The following is a 19,363-nucleotide window of genomic DNA, read 5'->3' on the forward strand; positions in this document are numbered from 1 at the left end:
TAAAACATTTCCATAATGTATTCCTTTTTATTCCAGAGCTTTTGCCTTTCATCTTTCACTTTCACCTCAAAAGCATAGTTGAAATGGATAGTATTCCAATGTGTTCACACCATTCATATATTCAAAAAACTTTATTGACTCTCCAATATTCAAGAATAATTTTCTAGAGTAGTAGTAAGGTATAGATTTTGTAGTTCAGCATTAAAAACCTTTTACAATTTGATTTCAAATAATACTTCCAACTTTATCTCTTACTATTCCCCAAAACGAACCCTTTGCTCTAAACAAATTAGTTTATTTCATTTCCTGAAAATGCCTTGTACATTTCTACTTTCAATCTTTGTCATGACATTTTCCCTGGTTCTAACAATGCCCTCTAATTTTCTGCTATTCAAATTCTACCATGACCACTCTAACCCACAGTGATTTCTCTTTCCTTCAACTTCCAATATTTTCTATTTCCATTTAGATGGACTTGCTTTATAAAGACTACTTTTATATGGGTTGTGTTTCCCCAGCTAGAACACTATATATGTTCTAGGAAGAGAGGGCCCATATGATATGCTTATTAAAAGAACAGCTCAATCTTCATATGTTTATGCTGCTTTTCTGGTTAGATATATGACCCTGAAAAATTAGGATGATATGTTATATTGGTAATATAGAAGGTATTCAAGAAATATTTCAGAAATGACTAAGAAAGAGGAAGTTAGGAGTTCTTAGGAAAAACTAATTAGACCACCAAAATGGCTCATTAAAAATTCTAAGAGCAGTCTGGCAGAAATTAGGTTTAGACCAAGACACATATACCAGAATAAAGTCCAAATGAATATAAGCCCTAGAAGATTCATGAGCAGATAAGAGTTGGAGAGGATCAGACGAAAAAAATTGAAAATCATGATTGCATAAAATCTTCTACACAAATTAATCAATAAAATTTAAAATGGAAGAGAAATTGAGGGGGAAAAGTCTTTATGCCAAGTTTCTCTATGGAAAGTCTGGTAGCTAATATGTATAAGAAATGGGCATGAAAAATTCTCCAACTTATTAATACTTAGAGAAATGCAAATTAAAATCTCTCTTAAGATTCTACTTCATACCTATCAGATTGGCAAAGATGTCCAAAAAAAAAAAAAAAAAAAAGGGAAACAACTGCTAGAATAGTTGTGAAAAGATGGGCACATTGATATATTACTGATTGAGTCATGAATTGGTCCAGCAATTCTGGAAAGCAATATGGAACTTTATCTGTATGTACAGTGTGCATACATATTCTTTGACATAGTGATACCATTAGTAAGTCTATGTCCCAGAGAGATCAGAAAAGAACTTATGGGTTATAAAAATATTCACAGCAGCTCTTGTTGCAGGCAAAGAACTGGATCCTAAGAGAATGGCTATCAAGTGAGGAAAGGTTGAACAAATTAAAAACTCCTAAGAAATAAAAAAGGAGATGGTTTCAGAGAAATATAGGAAAATATGAACTTATATACAAAGTCAAGTAAACAGTACCAGGAGAACAATTTTATATAGTTAACAACAACACTGAAAAGAAAAACAACTCTGAAAGATTTAAGAATTTGTCAATGCACTCACTGGATCACTCATGATTCCAGAGGAACCAAATTTGAAACATGGTACCTACCTATTAAAAAAACTGCTGACTCGGGTGCAGAGTAAGACATGTTTTTGTACAAGGAAAATATGAATTTGTTGCCTGAGTATGCTTTTTTGTTACAACAGTTGTATTTTCCTTTATTTTTTCCAATAAAAGAGGAGGTTAAGAGGAAAAGGTTGCTAGCAATAATGTTACTCTCAAAAAAAGAAAAAAGATCATTGAAGCATTTCAAAAAATGCAGAGAACAAAAAGAAGTTCAGAAGGAAGCACAGACCAGACAAGGAGGATGGTTATAAAAGTAACATGCTTAATTTATTATATACCTTTAAAAAAAAACGAGTTGTATGTTTTAAAGATTTGCAGTCTCATATATAATCCTTTTCTGTTTTGCTTTCTTCATGAAAATATTGTTTTTCATGTTTAAGTTTAGAATTTTAAAAAATTTTTTAAAGGAACAAGAGACTCAACAAAACATTTAAAAAGAAAAAAAATTCTATGTATGATTTAGAAGACAGTTACTTCCATTTGAAAGACTTCAGTTAAAAGTACAGTATGATCAAGGATAAAAGTTAGCAAATAAGAAGAGCCTAGGATTTTAAAATAACCTATTAAGTTGTCAAAAGAACTGCTTTCAAATTGAGCTAAATTGTGGGATATGAGCTGTTCAGAAAACTAAGCTCTTAAGTTGGCTTTAAAATGACAGATGTTTAGCTAAATTTTAATTACCAATAAGAAACAATGGTTGTTGCTGGCTTAGAGGCTCTTTTAATATTCTTTCTACTTCTATAGCAGATTTTTCTTTAAATCAGTGTTTTATCTTTGCAGTGTCCTTTCCTTCTTCTAGTCTACCAAACATTCTCATAGTTAAAAAATTCCTAAAATCTTACTTCCATGAAACCTTCTTAGACCAGAAGACTAGGCTATTTCCCATCACTTTATCTAATCTAAAACCAATTAACTTTTATTTAGCATTTTGAGGTTTGAAAAAATATTTTGTTCATTACAAATCTGTGAGGCATTTCACAGATGAGAAAGGTAAGACTTGGAAAAAGTTGAACGACTTTCTCTTAATCACATAGTTGATTAAATGTCTCCAGAAAGATGCAAATTCAAATCTTTTAAGCTAAATTTTAAGTTGAGGGTCTTATCCATTGTACCATACATAGAACTCCCTTACTAATTTTTCCTACTATTATCTCTTTGACTTATGTTCATTGTTATTCAGTTGTGTCTTCATGAATGCACGGGGGATTCTCCTGTTTTGTCCTTTCTTTCTCCAGCTCACTTTACAGATGAGGAACTAAGGTAAACAGGGTTAAGTGACTTGTCCAGGGACACACAGCTGTGTCTGATAAATGTCATATTTGAACTCAGATGATTCTTCCCAATTCCAAGCCCAATGATCCATCCATTGCACACAATCTATCCTTAGATACACTTGACCAAGTTTTACATAAAATGCTAATATTTTACTATTCACATATTAGTTTTTTATATTATTATTTATATATACCTTATACCCCTGGGTTATCATGAAAGCATTTATCTTTAACTGCCAACATACATAGTTGGAAAGGACCAGGCTTAAATAACTGTTCATTGATAGCATTTAATTTGGTACAAGATACACAATGAATTCTGATGACATTAATAATGATGGTGAAAACTCAGAAAACTACTACAAGATACTTATTGGGAAGGAAAGCTGGATATGAAGTGACAGGTAAGAGCTAGTTCTAGCAGTATTGCTATGATTACTAATTAAATTCAGGATAGAGGTGGCTAAGTAAGAAGAGATGATTTATTTTTAAAAATACATACACCCAAAACTTTAAAAAGTAAAACAGAAATAAAATAAAAACAGAATCAAAGGGATACCAATTCTATGAGATATGAGATATAGTAAACAGAGGTCAATACCACAGAATTTCTCTGCAATTATCATGAAGCCTTACAAAAAAAGGAGGGACAATAACCTCAGCTCCATCAGCTTCACAGTGCAGAGGGGAAGGACAGATACTAGCTGAGTGTCTACTGACCTCTAGGTCTGGTGTCTCCAGGCTGCCCTGAATAACAGAAGACAGCAAGGAAACCACTCCCTCAGGATGGATCATCTTGTTCTCTGACTAGGCTGAGACTTCTACAAAGCACAAAAGGGGAGGGGGGGGGGTAGGGAGAGGAAGGGAGGGAAGCAGAGCTCAACATGTAGAAATGAAGTGAAGGGCAGAAAACTATAAACACAATCTCTCTGTCTCTCTCTGATACACACGCCCTCCTCTCAATCTACCTAGCAGACATCTTTCATTCCAGATCTATCTGCTAGATGGAATGATTCCAATGAAAATAAGTCAACTCAAGCTTCTTTCTCTGACAAAAAGTGAGTGGTTAGCCCCATGGGTCAAGAGAGACAAAAAGTAGCAATTCCAACCTGAAATACTTATTAGTGAGGCAGCATTGTCAGAAAAACCTATGGATATGAAAAACTCATTCTCTTTTATCTCCTAGAAAAGGAAGAGGCTGACAATCTAAGGCAGGGATCCTCAAACTTTTTTTAAAAAGGGGACCAGTTCACTGTCCCTCAGACTGTTGGAGGGCCGGACTATAGTAAAAACAAAAATTTTGTTTTGTGGGCCTTTAAATAAATTTCATAGCCCTGGGTGAGGGGGATAAACATCCTCAGCTGCCACATCTGGCCCACAGGCTGTAAGTTTGAGGACCCCTGATCTAAGGTTACCTTCAAGTTCTGCAGCTTCTCGAGCTTCTCGTTCCAGTCGCTGTCTGAGAAGTTCCTGCTGTTTTTCCAGATATTGCTTTATAAAGCTATTCTGGCTCATCTCCTCACCAATCTGTAAAAAGCAACAGAAAGAATAAGAATCTCAGAGTACAACACAAGAAAATAAAACAGGAAGAAAGTACAATGGAAGAAACATCTAATAAAATATGAAAGGCTATGTGTCTCACAAGGTAGCAATAGAAGGAATTATGTGAAACTCTTAATTCTAACCCTCCAGTTCAAACTAATGCAATCCAACTTGATGTTTTATCCTACATAAATGTTAACAAGAGTTGTGGTTTAAAAGATTGTACATGTTTATTAATCTTTATCAGAGTGCTTGTGAGTAATATTCTCTCTAAAATGTAATATTCTCTGTTGAGATTTTCTTGGGGTCTCTGGGAGCAGCCTTCATTTCAGTTCAGTAATCACCACACGAGTAGATAAGGGTTAAAGTCCAAATCCTTTATTGTCTCTTTCAAAATCTTATCTCCTTCACTTGGGGTTCGGCTTGTTTTCTGAGGGCCTTCCAGAATCTTGGTTTCAGTGGAGAAGTGAAGGAGGAGAGCCTGTCACCAAGGTGGTGTGAGATGGGATGAATTTGTCTGAGTCCAAGGGATTGTGCTTTCCAGCCTGTCCATCTATGTGCTAAGTAAATTTAGAATTCAGCTTTTTGGGGGCAATTTTTGGCAAAATTACTGAAAACTAACAATTTAAGGCCCTTTAAGACCATCTTTCTTTGCTCTTCTACTATCTTCTATGAACCTTTTTTTTTTTTTTTTTTTTTTTTAAAGAAAAGACGTCAATGAAGAAACAAAACTTTAAAAGTTTGTGCCTTTATATAGCTTTATTATTTCACAAAGCCTGGATCTTAGGTAGAGATCAGAAGATTTATAAAGAATTTAAGCCCATGTTTGTAAAAACAGAGCTGCTAGGTTGGAAACACTACAACATTTGAGCATGGTTTAGCCTGGGCCAGTTTATTAGGCTTATTAAAGTACCTGGACTAAAGCTTTGTAAACTAGCAGGATTAAGGAAGTGTCTCGCTTAATGAGGAGATAACAAGAGAAAGGTGGGGCCTCGGTGGAGTTTGTTTTTCCCTAGTATCCTGGGACCTAATCTAACAGCGAAACTAAATGTTCAAAATAAGAGAGGACTGTGTTTGTCCTTTAATGTTCTGCTATAGAACCAGACTATCAGAATTGAAAGGAACTTTTACAGATTTAAATACAGTTCATCTCTTTTTAGAGATTAAAAAAATGGAGATCCAAATAGCTTTGATGACTTCTCCAAAATCACATAACCAAACAACAGCAAGCTTCTACTATGTGCTAAGCACTATGCTAAGAGCTGGGGATACAAAAAAAGCAAAAGACAATATCGGCAAAAAGCAAACTACATATAGAATAAACAGGAGATATTAAAAGAAAAAGACAATGGAATTAAGAGGGATTGGGGAAAGCTTCTTGTAAGTGAGGTTTTAGTTGGGACTTAAATGGAAGCTACAGAGGTCAAGAGTGTTTTCAGACATGGGTGATAGCCAGAAAGAATGAATGCCTGGAGCTAGGAGATGGAGCGTCTCATTTGTGGAACAGGCAAAAGGCCAGTATCACAACTAATTGTATCCAGAAGGAAAAGGATTAAAACTTATTTTTTCAAATTTAAATGATCTACAAGGCTCTTATTAAGAGGGTGAAATTAGTGGGTACCTAGTTCTGGCTACCATTTATAATTCTACATATAAGCTTATAATTCTATAAGCTTGTTTGCCCAAACTATTCTAACAAAGTGTCCATTTCAAATTTATATCCAGTATCATCATGATAATTTTTTTTTTTACTCTTAGGTGGAAAATAGATGCTCTGACATTCTGAACCCACCCTAGGTGAGGCATTCCTCTTAACACAATTCTATTAAACCCATATGTGAATCTCAGAAAGTAACATGACAGCTCTTTTCCTTAGGATCTTGTAAATGACTGAAATGAACTAAAGAATTCAATAGCTTTAGGAGAGAATTATGTGAACTAGGAAGGATTTCAATAATAAAAATTTCAGGCACTGGTATCTTCATATTTACATCAGCAGCCCACTATTATTAAATGAAACCTTTCTCTTACCTGTGAATTTGGCTGGAATGCAGTGTGAGGTGTTGAGTGTTTTTGTAAATTCTCCAGCATTAGAGCCTGGGATAAAGACAGAAGAAACTCAGAATCGCAAAAAAGTCAAACCCTCTCCCTCCATCCCCTTTTCCAAAAGAAAAACTAACCATATACATTCAAATTAAGCTTCTTTTTCAAGGACTTCAAAGTCCTTTATTAATATTGCTTTCATTCAGTGTCAGAGGAACCATAAGGGCAGCCATGCCAATTGTCCTCAACATACAGATGCAAAAACTCAGAAATACATAAATTAAAGCCAGCTGGGCTCCTGTCCAAAAAAAACAAAAACAAAAACAAAAACAAAAACAAAAACAAAAACAAAACAAACAAACAAAAGCCAGTGACAGATTAGGATTCTTAGTTATTCTGCCTTTAGCTTCTACTATTCTCAAATCTGGCCATTTCTGGCCATCACATCAATTCAAAGATTAAAACTTCCCTTAGAGCTCCAAATTAATGCTTAATTGCTGTTCTTATTTTGACATTGAGCTGATAGATTAATAGAGCACAAGCTCTTTGAGATGGGCTTGTACAGTAGCGAATTCAAGACTAAGTGCTTTATAATTCTTTCCAATGAAGAGGTGTACATGCCCAAATAGCTAATTAAAAACAATAAAATAAATAAATAATACACTTAAGCCAATTTGGTTTATCACAACTGCAAGTTGGTTTGACTAAACCCATGAAAGAGAACAATCCTTATTAATCCTAGATCCAACAACCCAATCCCCAAAACTATGTTCCCCAGACAACACAACCTCAAGGCCAAGGCCAAACAATCTGTCAAGTCAAACCCATTACTCCTTGTAAAATGTTAACCCTACCCCAATTCAAACACTGACATTATCTTCTAATTCAACTACTCCAAATCTATATCTTTATCAATTAAACTACCTAATGGCAATCCCTCACTGATTACCAATTTTCAATATTATCTACTCAAATCAATCATACCCAAGGTCTTCGAAACCACACTAACCGGTCTTGTTTCCTCCACTGATGACAACTCTACCTCAATTGGGACCCCCATAAACAAATAGCCCACAACCAGCCAAGCCCCTTTTCCAGTTTTTTCCTTCACTTCATTCTCCAATATAATTAACCCCTTCAGTGCCAACCTAAACAAGCCCCAGTTCCTATCTACCTTCTTAGTCTGACCCGGTCTTCCCGATAACAACCCCAACCGCCACTTTGCCCAACTATCCCTCTAACTCTGAGTCCTCCTCCCCCCCCCAACCCCCTCCCCTCGTCGCCAACCCCCGCCTTCCCACGGGTCAATAACACTAGTGGTGGTGGTGGGATTTAACTCCTGCCGCGCATGCGCCGGAACCACAGACACAAACAAGGAGGGGGTGGGGGAGGAGGAAGCGCAAGACACTCTAGGGAAAGCAGCGCGCACCCTCCCGTTTCGAGCTCGCGTTGCTGCCGTTAAAGGCGGGAACCGGCACGGGCTCCCTTCCAGCACGAGCCCCACCAACCACCGCGCGCGCGGATCCAGAGGCTCGCGCTGGCGGCCTGAGCGAGCTCGCGCCGAGCCCGGATACTGCGCCTGCGCCGCCGCCGCGGCTCGTCTCTACCGGGTCCGCTCCCCTCCGACGCCCCTGCGACGCAGTCTCCTTACCCCTTTGAGCCGCTTGACCAGAGCACTCTTCTGTCCACTCTTGGCCAGGCCTCGCTGTTCTAATGCGGCCTTCAGGTCGGTCACCCGCAGCGCCTGAAGCGGCTTCCCGTCCAGAGTCACCTCCTCCAGCTCCGCCATCTTGTGTGAGGTACTCGGCTCCCGTCTCGACGGCTTCGGGCATCTTCGGTAATTTCCGCCAACGCCCTTCGAACGTGCCGATCCGACCCCGCCCACTGCCACGGCCAACCCTTTCCCCTCCCTGTACGATCCGAACGTTCAGCCTTTTCGAGAGCATTCGGGTATTTCCGTCCCTATTTTAGCACCAATCAGCGGCTTCCATTCTTTCCATAGGCTACGCCCCTCGCGACTCCTCTCAGATTTCGGACATCTCCGCCCTACCGAATTTAGGACTAGTTTTCATTTGTAAACAGTGGCAGCACAGGATTCGGAGACCCTCGGCTTTCTTCGGCTCCTCTGCTTTGGAGATACTGTCCGACTTCCTGGTGCCGAAGCGCTTGGGAAGGGGGTTCGGGTCCTTGTATGAGGTCCGGAAGTGCGTGGGTTGCCCAGTGGGGTTTGCTGGGAACTTGGAGATAGCTGAGGTAGCCGGAGCTCACGGACTTCTGTGACTTCCTTCTGAGGTCCCTCGGGGTGAGAATCGAGAGGTAAGCTAGGAGGTCAACTCTCCTTCGGACCAGCTTACCTTTTATTTGGGCTTTGGGGTCTATGTGCCCCACCCCACCCCAGAGCGGCCAAGATCGCCCCCTGGTTCTTGGTCTGGGGAGGAGCCTACTGGGGAATGGCTCGGGAGCATTGTTGGAATTTATACCCCGGATACCCAAACTTGAGCTAGACTTAAGGGATCCCAAATTTCTCACTTTCCCCTCACCCCCACGTCCTCAACATCCAGTCTAAGGGGAAGATTGACTTCAATGTGCCCACAGATTATAGTATTATTACTTGTATGCTAAAATGAGGTAGGACACAGAGCCCCCAACTTGTGTCCTATACATTGAAATTAGTATTTGGGACTACTCAATTCGGTTGTTCCAGACGAGGGTTTTTTTGAATTCCCAAGGTAGCGATCCTGTAGTTCGGTGCCTACCTTAGAAAGACACCTATGGTAACATTGTAGCGCATAATTCCTTTCTTTTGAGAGTAAATTTGCATCCTGCCCTGCTCCTCTGTTCCCAAGTATTCCGGCTATTTGGGCCCATGAAAAAAGGACTAGCAACTTAGGCAGAGAAGTGATTTTGCAGCTGTTGCTGATAATTTAGTCAGTGCTTGCTTTCATTCGTTGACCATGGTTGCTGCATATTTTTCATTTTTGTCAGAAGAAACAGTGTCTAGTAGTCACTCCATGATTGTTGAATTGCGTAGAAAAAACTATCTTACCTGAAAGGATTTTTAGGCTAGCAGTTTCATATTTTTATTTTTAAGGGATTTAAATAACTTAGTTGAAATAGGACATAATTTCATAAGACCAGAAAAAAATCAACTCAAGTATTTGTCAGTAATGTTAGTAAATGAGATGGGAATTCTATACAGTGAGTAAAAATATAAACATCAATTCCATCTGTTCAAATGTTTGACTTACCAACAACCTATACTGTTTCTCCAGAGCTTTTGGCAAAGAACACAAGACTTAGATTTCTTACTAGTCTTTTGCATGACTTTGGGTGAATCCATTATATCTGTAAATTTTTTCAGTTGCAAAATGAAACAATTACTTCACAGTGAATTAAATAGATAGTGGGTCCTGCATGAAGCACTTAAAGCCATCCAATTGCTGTTTACAATTCAAAGACAACTTCATCTGGAAACTTAGTGATGACTTTCTACATTATTTATTCTATTCAGTGACCAAAACATTCAAAGTCTTGTGCAGCTATATTCTATAAAATCCTGCTGTTAAATGTTTATTCATTTTAGAGGAAATAAGATCAAGAAGCTTCTTGCTTTTGCCCTTTTGGGGGGGAGGGGACTTAAGTAGGAAGGGGTAGAATGAGAGATGTTGGTTGTTATATTCCAAAGGGAAGCTATGAGTTTGAAGAAGTGAGGGGTAACGTTGGCCGATTTGATGCAAACTTGTTTTAAACAGACCTTTTTTCAATGTACTGTTATTTGGGGAAAACAAAGCAGAAAGAAATGCTATTTATTTTCCCAAATATTTAAATATGGGGGGAGGGTACATTTCTTTATGTACTGGAAGAGCTAAGTTTTGTACCAAGAGCCTTCATGAGCCTTTAGAATTTAGGGGTATTTTTATTTTATTCGTTGTAAAGCTGTCTTTGTTTTACTCTCAGGATGTCATTGAAATCACCTGCTGCTTGGATAACACCATCCTCCTCCTCTACTTTATCCACTACTCCAGACAATTATTCCTTCTTCTCCATGTCTTACTTCACTTCACAGGAGATGAAGTGTGTTCTGCATTGGTTTGCCAACTGGTCAGATCCCCAGCGTGAACGTTTCCTGCAGGACTTGGTAGCTAAGGCAGTGCCAGGCAAATTACAGCCCCTCTTAGAGGGATTGGAACAGCTTAGTGTGTCTGGAGCAGACCGACCACCACACATTTTTGATTGCCAGCTTCGACTCTGGGATCAGTGGTTCCGAAGTTGGGCTGAAGAAGAACGCAATGAGTTTGTCAGACAACTGGAGGCCAGTGAGCCAGACTTTGTAGCAAAGTTCTATCAAGCAGTGGCTGCTACAGCTGGTAAGGACTAAGAGAAGTCAATATTGTGAAAAACAGTATGTGACTCTTAAGGAGTTGAGTTGAGAGCTTTGATGTGGGAATGCCTAGATGTGAAGGAAATGTCTGGGATGCACCCATGTCTGTTTTCAGAATTATTGTTGTTGGACGCCTAGCCTGTGGATCACAACAGGTTTAAAAAAAAAGCCAAACCTCATTATTAGCTATTCCGTTTCCTTCACATTGTCCTAAAATTCCTAAAACTCTGTCATCCTGACTTTCTTTGAAAGCTTTGAAAAGAAGCCTGACATCAGAAAAAGGTCTCCCTAAAATTGGTCCACCAGAGGGGGTAAAGAATGGAGGAGTAAATGGAACTCCTGAGAAGGGAGCAAGCAATGGACAATAAGTTACCAGGTGGGCTTCAAAAAGCTTAGCTAAATCTAGACCAATGATCTACTGTACCCTATCTGGTTTGGTTTATAAGCGAAATGTTGGGGTATCAATGGGTCAATCAAATGGAGGGATAGAACAGATGATTACATGCCAAACTTAAGGAGCTTTGGTTCTTGTCAAATGTCTATGATATTTTTGGAGTCAGTAACAAAAGTTCTTATCTCAAAACTTTGCTCTATGAAGATTAAGAAAACAAAAGTTATGTCCTATGGGATGGAAGGCTTATTTTTATAATTCAAGAAATATGAGGTTCTGGGAATACAAAGACCAAAAATGGCCTTTGCCCATAATGAGCATACAGATACTTGTACAAGAATAAAAGGATGATCTTGTTTAGTTTAAATGACTTCTTTTTTTCCCTCTAGGACTGCCTTGGGCAAGTAGAAATTTGGAATTATAAATATAATCCATCTTCATCCTCTTAGTAGTTCCTCCTACTTTTATGAAGTCTTCATTCCTGATTTAGGGTTTTACCCATTTTTTCCCTTCTATCTGAATGAAAATATGAATTGTGATCCATTGTTAGCTTTTTTCCTCCCTACCAGTCTGTGGCCAAGGAAAGGCATTCTTGTTGCTCTAGGTTGATCCAGAACCCTGGTAGAGTGCTCAAAGATAAGTTCAAACTCATATCTGGAAAGATATTAAGTGCCTATTGTGTTTCAGGAATGCTTCTAAGCATTTGGGAATGTAAAAATTAAATTATAAGTCCAAAAGTCCAAGCCCTCGAGAAACTTAGATTCTTTGGGAGTGGAAAGGATGTAACATACAAAGTCAGTAGCGGCCAAACACTAATAGGGACAGAAAAAGCTGCTTCTAAGAGATGGCATTGAATTGAACCTTCAAGGGACCTAGGGTCATTAGACAAACGAGAAGAACATTGTAGGCATAGATTACAACTTGTGAAAAAAATAGAGAAATATAGGATATATCACATGGGGCTGAAAAAGTGAAATTGGAGACAAATTGTAAATGTTAGACATACTCTGTCCTAGACCCAATATAATGTCACATTATGCTTCTCCCATTCCCTCAGAGAGGCTTCTTATTGATCCTGGGAATTCTGATGAAGGATAAGAAGCTGACGGTGCGACTCGAAGGGAAGCTTGGTATTTCCTGTAGGCCATAGTTCCCCCTGTACCTACCAGAATAAGTAGAATGAGACTGAGGCCTATGGGCAGAATTATACCTGGATTTGGGGAAATGAGACCTGTTGAGGTCAGCCACCTAGATATAAAGAAGGAATACTTAATGATTATTTTTTTTTTTTAAGGAATTTTCATTGTATCCCCTGAAATTCTAGGGATACCTCTTTACCCCCAACCTAAGTTATCATCTTCACATAGAAGAGTTTCTAAAGTAAGGGAAGAGAAAACTAGATTATAGAAGACTTTAAGTGTCCTTTCCAAGTCTTATGTAGCAGCAACTAAATTCATATCATTTCAGGAAACTTCAGTAGCAGGAAAGAGGCCTACCCTAACCTATGTTGGTGGATTTTGAGGTGAGACAGGACCACTGATCCCAAAAGCAGAATTTAATAGAAAAGGATCCTGGATGATAACGTTGGAAAAAATGGGACTTTGATTCCTTCATCTTGGAAATAGAGAAGTTCTGTAATTTCACCTGATTAGCAAAAGGTAATCACTGTTGATCAGGGGCCATGTCTTTGGATAAGATTTTATATTTTTATAACATAAGGCTATGTGGGTGTTAAATGCTACTCCTGTCATTAGGGCTTAGAAGTGCCAAAGCGTATATGTTGGAATGGCTCCTTACCTATTATAGTCTGTGGTAAAAGTGGCTTCACCATAGTCCACATTTAATGGTGTGTCATTGAGAGATCGGCTCAGAGCTTTATATAGGATCTCAATTGGGGAACCTTGACATCCAGGAAACTCCCACATGTGCACAGTAAACACCAGGTTAGAGTTTATTGAGGGACTGTGGAAATGGCACCTGAATTGACATTACAAGAAAGATAGAATAGATGAAAGAGTTTCATTTTTTCCTCATATTTAAAATGTGTAAATCTCTTGAAGAATAAATTTTAGATTTAGGCATTTAGAAAACTGGGTGTTGAAAAACAAATATAGCCTCTTTGGAGAAGGGATATAGTAGTTAGAACCTGGGACCCTTTCAATCCTTACTTAGACATAATATGAGTTAAATATTTACATGTGGATGCCTGCTCTGATCACCAGGGCCTGCAGTATAGCTTGGATCAGTTCCTGATGCTGCATCTTACTCAGGTAATAGTTTGTGGGCCCAGTAAGTCCTAGGGGCAACCGGATCAGCAATCCTGGGGATGAAGGTCTTGTAGTTGAGAGACTAAGAGACATGAAATCCTTATCTGCCTGGCAGAACTGGACCCGGGGACAGAAGAGGAGGCCATAATACCCAGGGACCTGGAAGGAGAAATAAAGATACAGCTAACGGATTCAACTACATATTTCTCATATTCTCAACTATTCCAGATAAAGGGGTCTAATTTAGAAAAGAACCATTTTTGTGATCCCTTTATAAATAATGAATGTCTTTAAGAGATTATTCCCAATTCTTTTTTTACTATACCCACCTGGGTATAGTATATTCACCTGAATAGACTTTCCTGGGAGACATAGGACCCATGGTGATCCTGCTGCCTGCACATAGTATGTACTTCCTTTGGTGCATCGATGTAAGTAGCATCGAGGGAGGAATGTGGTTCCATTTCTGAATACCCGGACTGAAGTGAGGTTAGCCATGAAGCATCGGCTTTTGGGATGGTAGATCTCCCCATGTGGATTTTCTGCTGTAAGGAGGAGTGCATTTTCCTTCTTCCAGCATTCACTCTGAAGAGGGCCAAGAGAGGGGAAAGTTTGTGCTTCAGTCCTGTATGTGCCTCAGTCCTGACATGCTCAAATAAAACTGACCTTACCTTATGCTTCCCAGGCTACTTACTTGATGTGTTAATGGTTTGTACATTCGGCAGCCATCCAGCAGAGAATCCGATGAGCACTGTCCTTTGTCAAAATGCAGGTAGTGACAGCCCAGTCCACTGTGGAAAAGGACAAGGAGTGAGACTTAAGGTCAAAGGCAAACCTCTTGTCCACCATTGTCTGAATGCAGTGCACATACCTGCCGACACAGAAGAATTCTGAGGAGCCAGATTTACAGGATGTCACCAAACCAAAGTTCAAACCAGATCCTGTTTAGAGGATTGAAAAGGAAGTTGGAAAAAGGCCATAACATTCCCATCTTCTCCTATTACTATTATTAAATTTGGGATTAAAATATTTGTGCTATGTATTTCAGGGTTGTGAGTCAAGCACAAATTGTACCTGAAAAGTGTTCCCTTTCCTCTAGGATCTTGACTCATACTTAATGACATCCCTCTTCTTGATTACCTGTAGAATATATGATCTCTTATTCCTTACCCTGACCCCAGAGCAGTTCCTGTGCAGCACTGAGATTTACTTGATACCAGCCAGAGTCAGCAAAGGCAGCAAGAGTGATAAGGTCAATCTGAGTACGGTGAGCACCATCAAAGGTAGCAGTCATCACAGATCCCTGGAATAAACGAGCTTCCCAGTGAGAGGAAAATAGCCCCTGCAAATGAGAAAGTATCAGAGAATGTTCAGATTATCACTTGTAGCTTGGTCTTCCTTCTACACCTCTTTTACTCTAGCCTCTGCTCTCACCTCTTCTTCTAAGGGGACTCCCTGTATGGCTTCTGAAACTCCCAAGTGCCTGGCTAGGCTGTGGCTTACAGTGGGGGTGATGAGAATCAGCTGCCCCCATTCATCTCTTCTGGTCACTTGTCGTCTTGGGGAACATTTATCTCCAACTGGTGAGCAGGGTAGGAGTGAAGAAAAAGAAAGGGTAGAAAAGGTGGATTTTTGGGAAGAAGAGGCACATGAAAGAAATAAGAGTTTGAGAGAGCTATATATGCTTGCCACTGGTTGAGATTGCAGGAGTCCTCTAGCCTTTTCCCCTTACTCACTGCTCGAACCTGCTGTACAGTCCCTCCATTTCTTGAAGAGTTGTCCAGAGAAGCCCAGAACATGGAACAGTTCATGTATTGTAACCTGAAGAAGGAAAGAACAAGAAGAAAGGGGTAGTGCGACTGGACTGAAAGACCCAAGTCCTCTTTTTCTACTTCCCAGTTGCCAAGTCTTAGTCTATCCCACAAAGGTAAAAGTCTTACTTCCCCCTCAGATAAGTGATCCTGGTTCTGCCCTTCCTGCCCCCCATTTAGTCACCATGACAATGTCACTGTGGCTATGGTGAAGGCTGCTAAGGTGGTGTGTGCAGAAGGTGATGGCTCCTGCAAGGGGCCGATCTTGGCTGTCCAGCTGGCAGCAAGCAGCATAGGCAATAATGGAAGGCTGGAAATAAAAGAACATGGAGGCAGTGATGGGAAGCACAGCAATGTTACACACAATGAGGGAGCTGGGTGATTAGGAGATTCAGATAGGGAGCTATAGAATAGGGAGAAAGACAATTCGATTTACCCCTCACCTCATGGTGGCATTTCAGAGTATGAGCAACTTGTACATACAAGAGGAAGTCAGTATTTGAGATTCCGGGTCCATCTGGTTGGATCAATTCTGGGGGACCTTGTTCTGGCCATAAGGAATATCCACGGAGATGGGAATCAGGAATCTGGAGAGAATGGAATATAGGAACAGGCCTAAATTGGGAAACAGGTAAGTAGGAGAGAGATCAGTAATTTGGGGGCCAGGAAGTTAAAATCAGAGAAGAGAAGGAACTGGATTTGGGAGTACAAAATAAGTTTTTTTTTTTTTTGCTCTGCTATTTCAAATATTAAGCACTTGCTATGCCATAGATCTCTGCTTACAAAAAGGGGCAAAAGAAAATATTTGCCCTCAAGGAGTTTACAATCCAATGGAAACAAACCTGTACAAAGCAAACTATAACATAAATAGGAAATAGAGGAAAGGTGCTGGAATTAATGGAATTGAGAAAGGCTTTTTGTAGAAGGTTTAGTTAGGGTTGGGGAGATGGGGTGTTAGTAGTCAGGACAGAGAAAAGAGAGGTCCCAGACATAGAGGAAAGCCAGAGAAAATGCCCCGGGAGCTGGGGAGATGGAGTGGCTTGGCCAGGAGGCCAGTGTTACTGGACCAAAATATGTATCAGGGAGTAAAGTGTAAAAAGACTGGAAAAGTAGTGGGAGCCTCAGGTTATAAAAGGGCTTTGAATGCCAAACATATTTTATCCTTCAAGCAATAGGAAACCATTGGAGTTTATTAAGTAGTAGACATGATTGGACCTGTGTTTTAGGAAAATCACTTTAAAAACTGAATGGAAGATGGATTGGAATCAGGAGAGATTTGAGGCAAGCAGAACCACCAGCAGGCTATTACAACAATCCAGGCATGTAGTAATGAGGGCCTGTACCAGGGCGGTATTAGTGTAAGAAGAGAGAAAGCATATTTGAGAGATGTTGCCAAGGTGAAATCGACAGGCCTTAGCAACAGATTGGATGTGGAGAGTGAAGAGTCCAGAATGATTAATAGATTGCCAGCCTGAGGGACTGAGAGGGTTCCTCTGAACAGTAACAGGGAAGTTGGGGAAGGGATTAGGGAGGGAATAATACTCATGTTACTACTAGGCCTTAGTTTCTTCATCTGCAAAATGAAAGTTAGACTTCAATGATCTCAAAAAGTTGCACTAGCTCTAAATCTATACGTTGATCAGAGATTCAATGGTTGATAAAAAGTCACTTACCTTTACCCCCATGCAGTTCTCTCCCACATAGCTGGGGTTCAGAAGGCTGCATCTGTCAAGAGAATCTTTCTGGAATGAGCTAGAGAAATATGGGGTTTTAGGAAAATAATTTTTCCTATCTTCTTGATAGCTTGCACTCACCTGTAGTGATTTGGGGAGTCTGGGTCCCTCCAGATAGCTTGACAGTACCGCTCTGGGTCACGACTCAGAAGAAGGGATCCTTGCACGGGTGGGACTGGGGAGATAGAAGTCAATTAGCCTTTTCTGTAACAGGTTAGGATCCCTAGTCTTTCTGAGTCTCTCTTCCTCAGAGATTCATTGCAATTCAATTGCAATTCTTTTCTATCCCCTTACCTGCAAGTACCCCCTGGATCCGATGAATGGCTTCTCTCAGAACTGCATCTATCTGAAATTCCCAGTTCTTCCAGTCTCTCTCAGGGTACAAAATCTCACTTTTTAAATTTGATTCCTTAGAGTACCAGGCCTGGATACGAATAGGCCTTGGAGCATTGGAATGGTCAAGAGAACCAGAACCAGAGCGTGGCTCAAGGGACAATGGGGAAACAGGTGGTCCAATAAGACTCACAGATCTCTGTGTTTCCTCATGTAGACAGCGGCCCTTAGTTCCCTTCAGAAACAGTAGCAAATGCAGGAGTAGCAGAGAATTTCTCTGTCGGGAGTATAGTCTTCCCCAGAAAAGCTCCTCACAACCTGCTGTAGGCATTGGTCTTCCTACCCAGCTTCCTAGCTCAGCTCACAAACAGGGTTACTCATTCTCTTCTCTCCCCTTCCTTTTATTTCCTTTCTAGTTATTGACAAGAAGTTGACAAACTTTTTTTAAATGTAAAGTTTGGGAAGAAGGAAGCCTCTTTCTCAGGGGACTAGGAATGGAAAGGTTGGGGGTAGGGAGGCAATTTTTCCGGAAGCCTCAGCTGAGCTTAGTAAAAGAGGTCATGCTGATTACAGCTCAGAACCTCCTGGGTGGTAACTGCTGTGGCTAGGTGTTGAAGAAACTAAGGGTGTCAAACTCAAATAGAAACTGGGGCTACTAAACCATATACAAGCATCCTTGCTGGCAGCAGTGACTCGGTTTTAAAGTGCAATTTTCTTATTTCATTGCATTTTTATTTGTTAATTATTTTAGTCTGGTTCATCAGCAGCCTAGAGTATTATGGAACCTTTTTTTGGAGGAAATCTTTTGGACTATACAATAGCTGGATAAATCATGCTCTCAAAGCCCAGAGAACTGGGAAGAGGAGTGAGAAAGTAATATGGGAATAGAGAAGCACAACAACTGGACCCCACAACTCTCCTGGTCCAATTCAATCTTCAAATCAGGATGAGTTATTTGCTTTCCCTACCTCAAACCTTTTTCTTTGGGGAGAGTCTTTAAAGGCCATATTAAAGAATCTCGGCAGCTATTGAGTCCAAAGTACATTTGAACAGTTTGTCTTCTTTGAGATAATACAGCATAGTGTTATCCAACTTTGACTTGAAGACCTTAGTGAGTAGTGAGTGCTCTAATTGTATTTTTTTTTCTTAACATCAAACCTAAATTCTGCAACTTCTACTCCATGTTTCTAATTCTGTCTATCTGCTTCCATGTGACAGCTCTTCAGATACTTGGAGCTAGTAAGCTATCATATCCTCTCTAAATTCTTTACTCCAGGCTAAACATTTCTAGTTCTTTCAAACTCCCTATGTAAAATAAAAGTCTCCAGCCCTCCTGGTTTGACCTCTGAAGGCTTTCTAGCTTAATAATAGCCTGTCCAAATCATGATGCCCAGAACTGAACAAAGTATTTCACATGCAGCCTGACCAGAGCAGAGAACAGGGTGGTCCTCTGCCCTTCCTAGTACTTATCCCACCTCTCTTACTGTATCATAACTTTGAATCACTTTCTTAACCAATACATCACATTGCTGAACCATATTGAGCATATAGTCAGCAATTCCATTTCATAAAACATGTCCATGACTTCTAGCCCCACGTCTGTCATATACCTGTTGTATGTACGGGGGAGGTTGCTTAACTCTTGAGTTCTGTCCCCTCTCCTGTCTCTTTTTTTGTGATCTTTGTGTAAACTGCCGACTGCCGACCAGTTGCTGACTTATATTGGTAAAGAGAATTTCCTCACCAGGAGATCCCAACACAATTGAAAACATAGGTGGAAAAAAAATTGTGTGTGTGTGTTTATGTATGTGTGAGTGAACACATACACAAGTACTTACATTCTACTCAGGGATGTAATCATATAAATAAATGCAAAGTTTATCCAAAAGTTCAAGCCTTACAGTCTTCCTTAAACTCGTGGAGAG

At 39.9% G+C, this 19,363-nt stretch overlaps 3 protein-coding genes across 6 annotated transcripts in view; 1 reads left to right on the forward strand and 2 right to left on the reverse strand.

Annotated features, from left to right (window-relative positions):
* ACIN1 (apoptotic chromatin condensation inducer 1) overlaps positions 1 to 8,425 on the reverse strand; it is a 36,920-nt gene extending 28,495 nt beyond the window's left edge. The window contains exons 1-3 of one of the 4 annotated variants that reach the window (XM_051980458.1): positions 8,174 to 8,425; positions 6,511 to 6,576; positions 4,353 to 4,464 (exon numbers count right to left, since the gene is read on the reverse strand). In XM_051980458.1, coding sequence (XP_051836418.1) covers positions 4,353 to 4,464; positions 6,511 to 6,576; positions 8,174 to 8,311 — 316 coding nt within the window. In that variant the 5' untranslated portion in view covers positions 8,312 to 8,425. Of the gene's footprint in view, positions 1 to 4,352; positions 4,465 to 6,510; positions 6,577 to 6,659; positions 6,769 to 8,173 lie in introns of those variants that run through there. The other 3 variants (XM_051980457.1, XM_051980459.1, XM_051980460.1) reach the window with 3 other exon arrangements.
* A 44-nt stretch (positions 8,426 to 8,469) lies between these two features.
* Positions 8,470 to 11,661, forward strand: C2H14orf119 (chromosome 2 C14orf119 homolog). The gene is made up of 2 exons (XM_051980467.1): positions 8,470 to 8,838; positions 10,480 to 11,661. The coding sequence occupies exon 2, from the start codon at positions 10,481 to 10,483 to the stop codon at positions 10,898 to 10,900; it is 420 nt and encodes a 139-aa protein (XP_051836427.1). The 5' UTR covers positions 8,470 to 8,838; position 10,480; the 3' UTR covers positions 10,901 to 11,661.
* A 103-nt stretch (positions 11,662 to 11,764) lies between these two features.
* On the reverse strand, positions 11,765 to 19,310 carry CIROP (ciliated left-right organizer metallopeptidase). The gene is given in 14 exon segments (XM_051973783.1): positions 11,765 to 12,562; positions 13,091 to 13,277; positions 13,491 to 13,720; positions 13,910 to 14,146; positions 14,256 to 14,352; positions 14,433 to 14,502; positions 14,732 to 14,903; positions 14,996 to 15,141; positions 15,298 to 15,382; positions 15,557 to 15,737; positions 15,739 to 15,959; positions 17,046 to 17,097; positions 17,187 to 17,280; positions 17,400 to 19,310. Coding segments are annotated over 14 exon segments (2,376 nt in total). The 5' UTR covers positions 17,770 to 19,310; the 3' UTR covers positions 11,765 to 12,328.
* Between the last annotated feature and the right edge of the window lie 53 nt (positions 19,311 to 19,363).

Source organism: Antechinus flavipes, chromosome 2 (genome assembly GCF_016432865.1).
Source record: "Antechinus flavipes isolate AdamAnt ecotype Samford, QLD, Australia chromosome 2, AdamAnt_v2, whole genome shotgun sequence".
In the NCBI taxonomy this organism is placed as follows: Eukaryota; Metazoa; Chordata; class Mammalia; order Dasyuromorphia; family Dasyuridae; genus Antechinus; species Antechinus flavipes.

Excerpts from the sequence above, each read along its gene's own strand:
- C2H14orf119 (XM_051980467.1), top strand. The coding sequence starts at position 10,481 with ATGTCATTGAAATCACCTGCTGCTTGGATAACACCATCCTCCTCCTCT.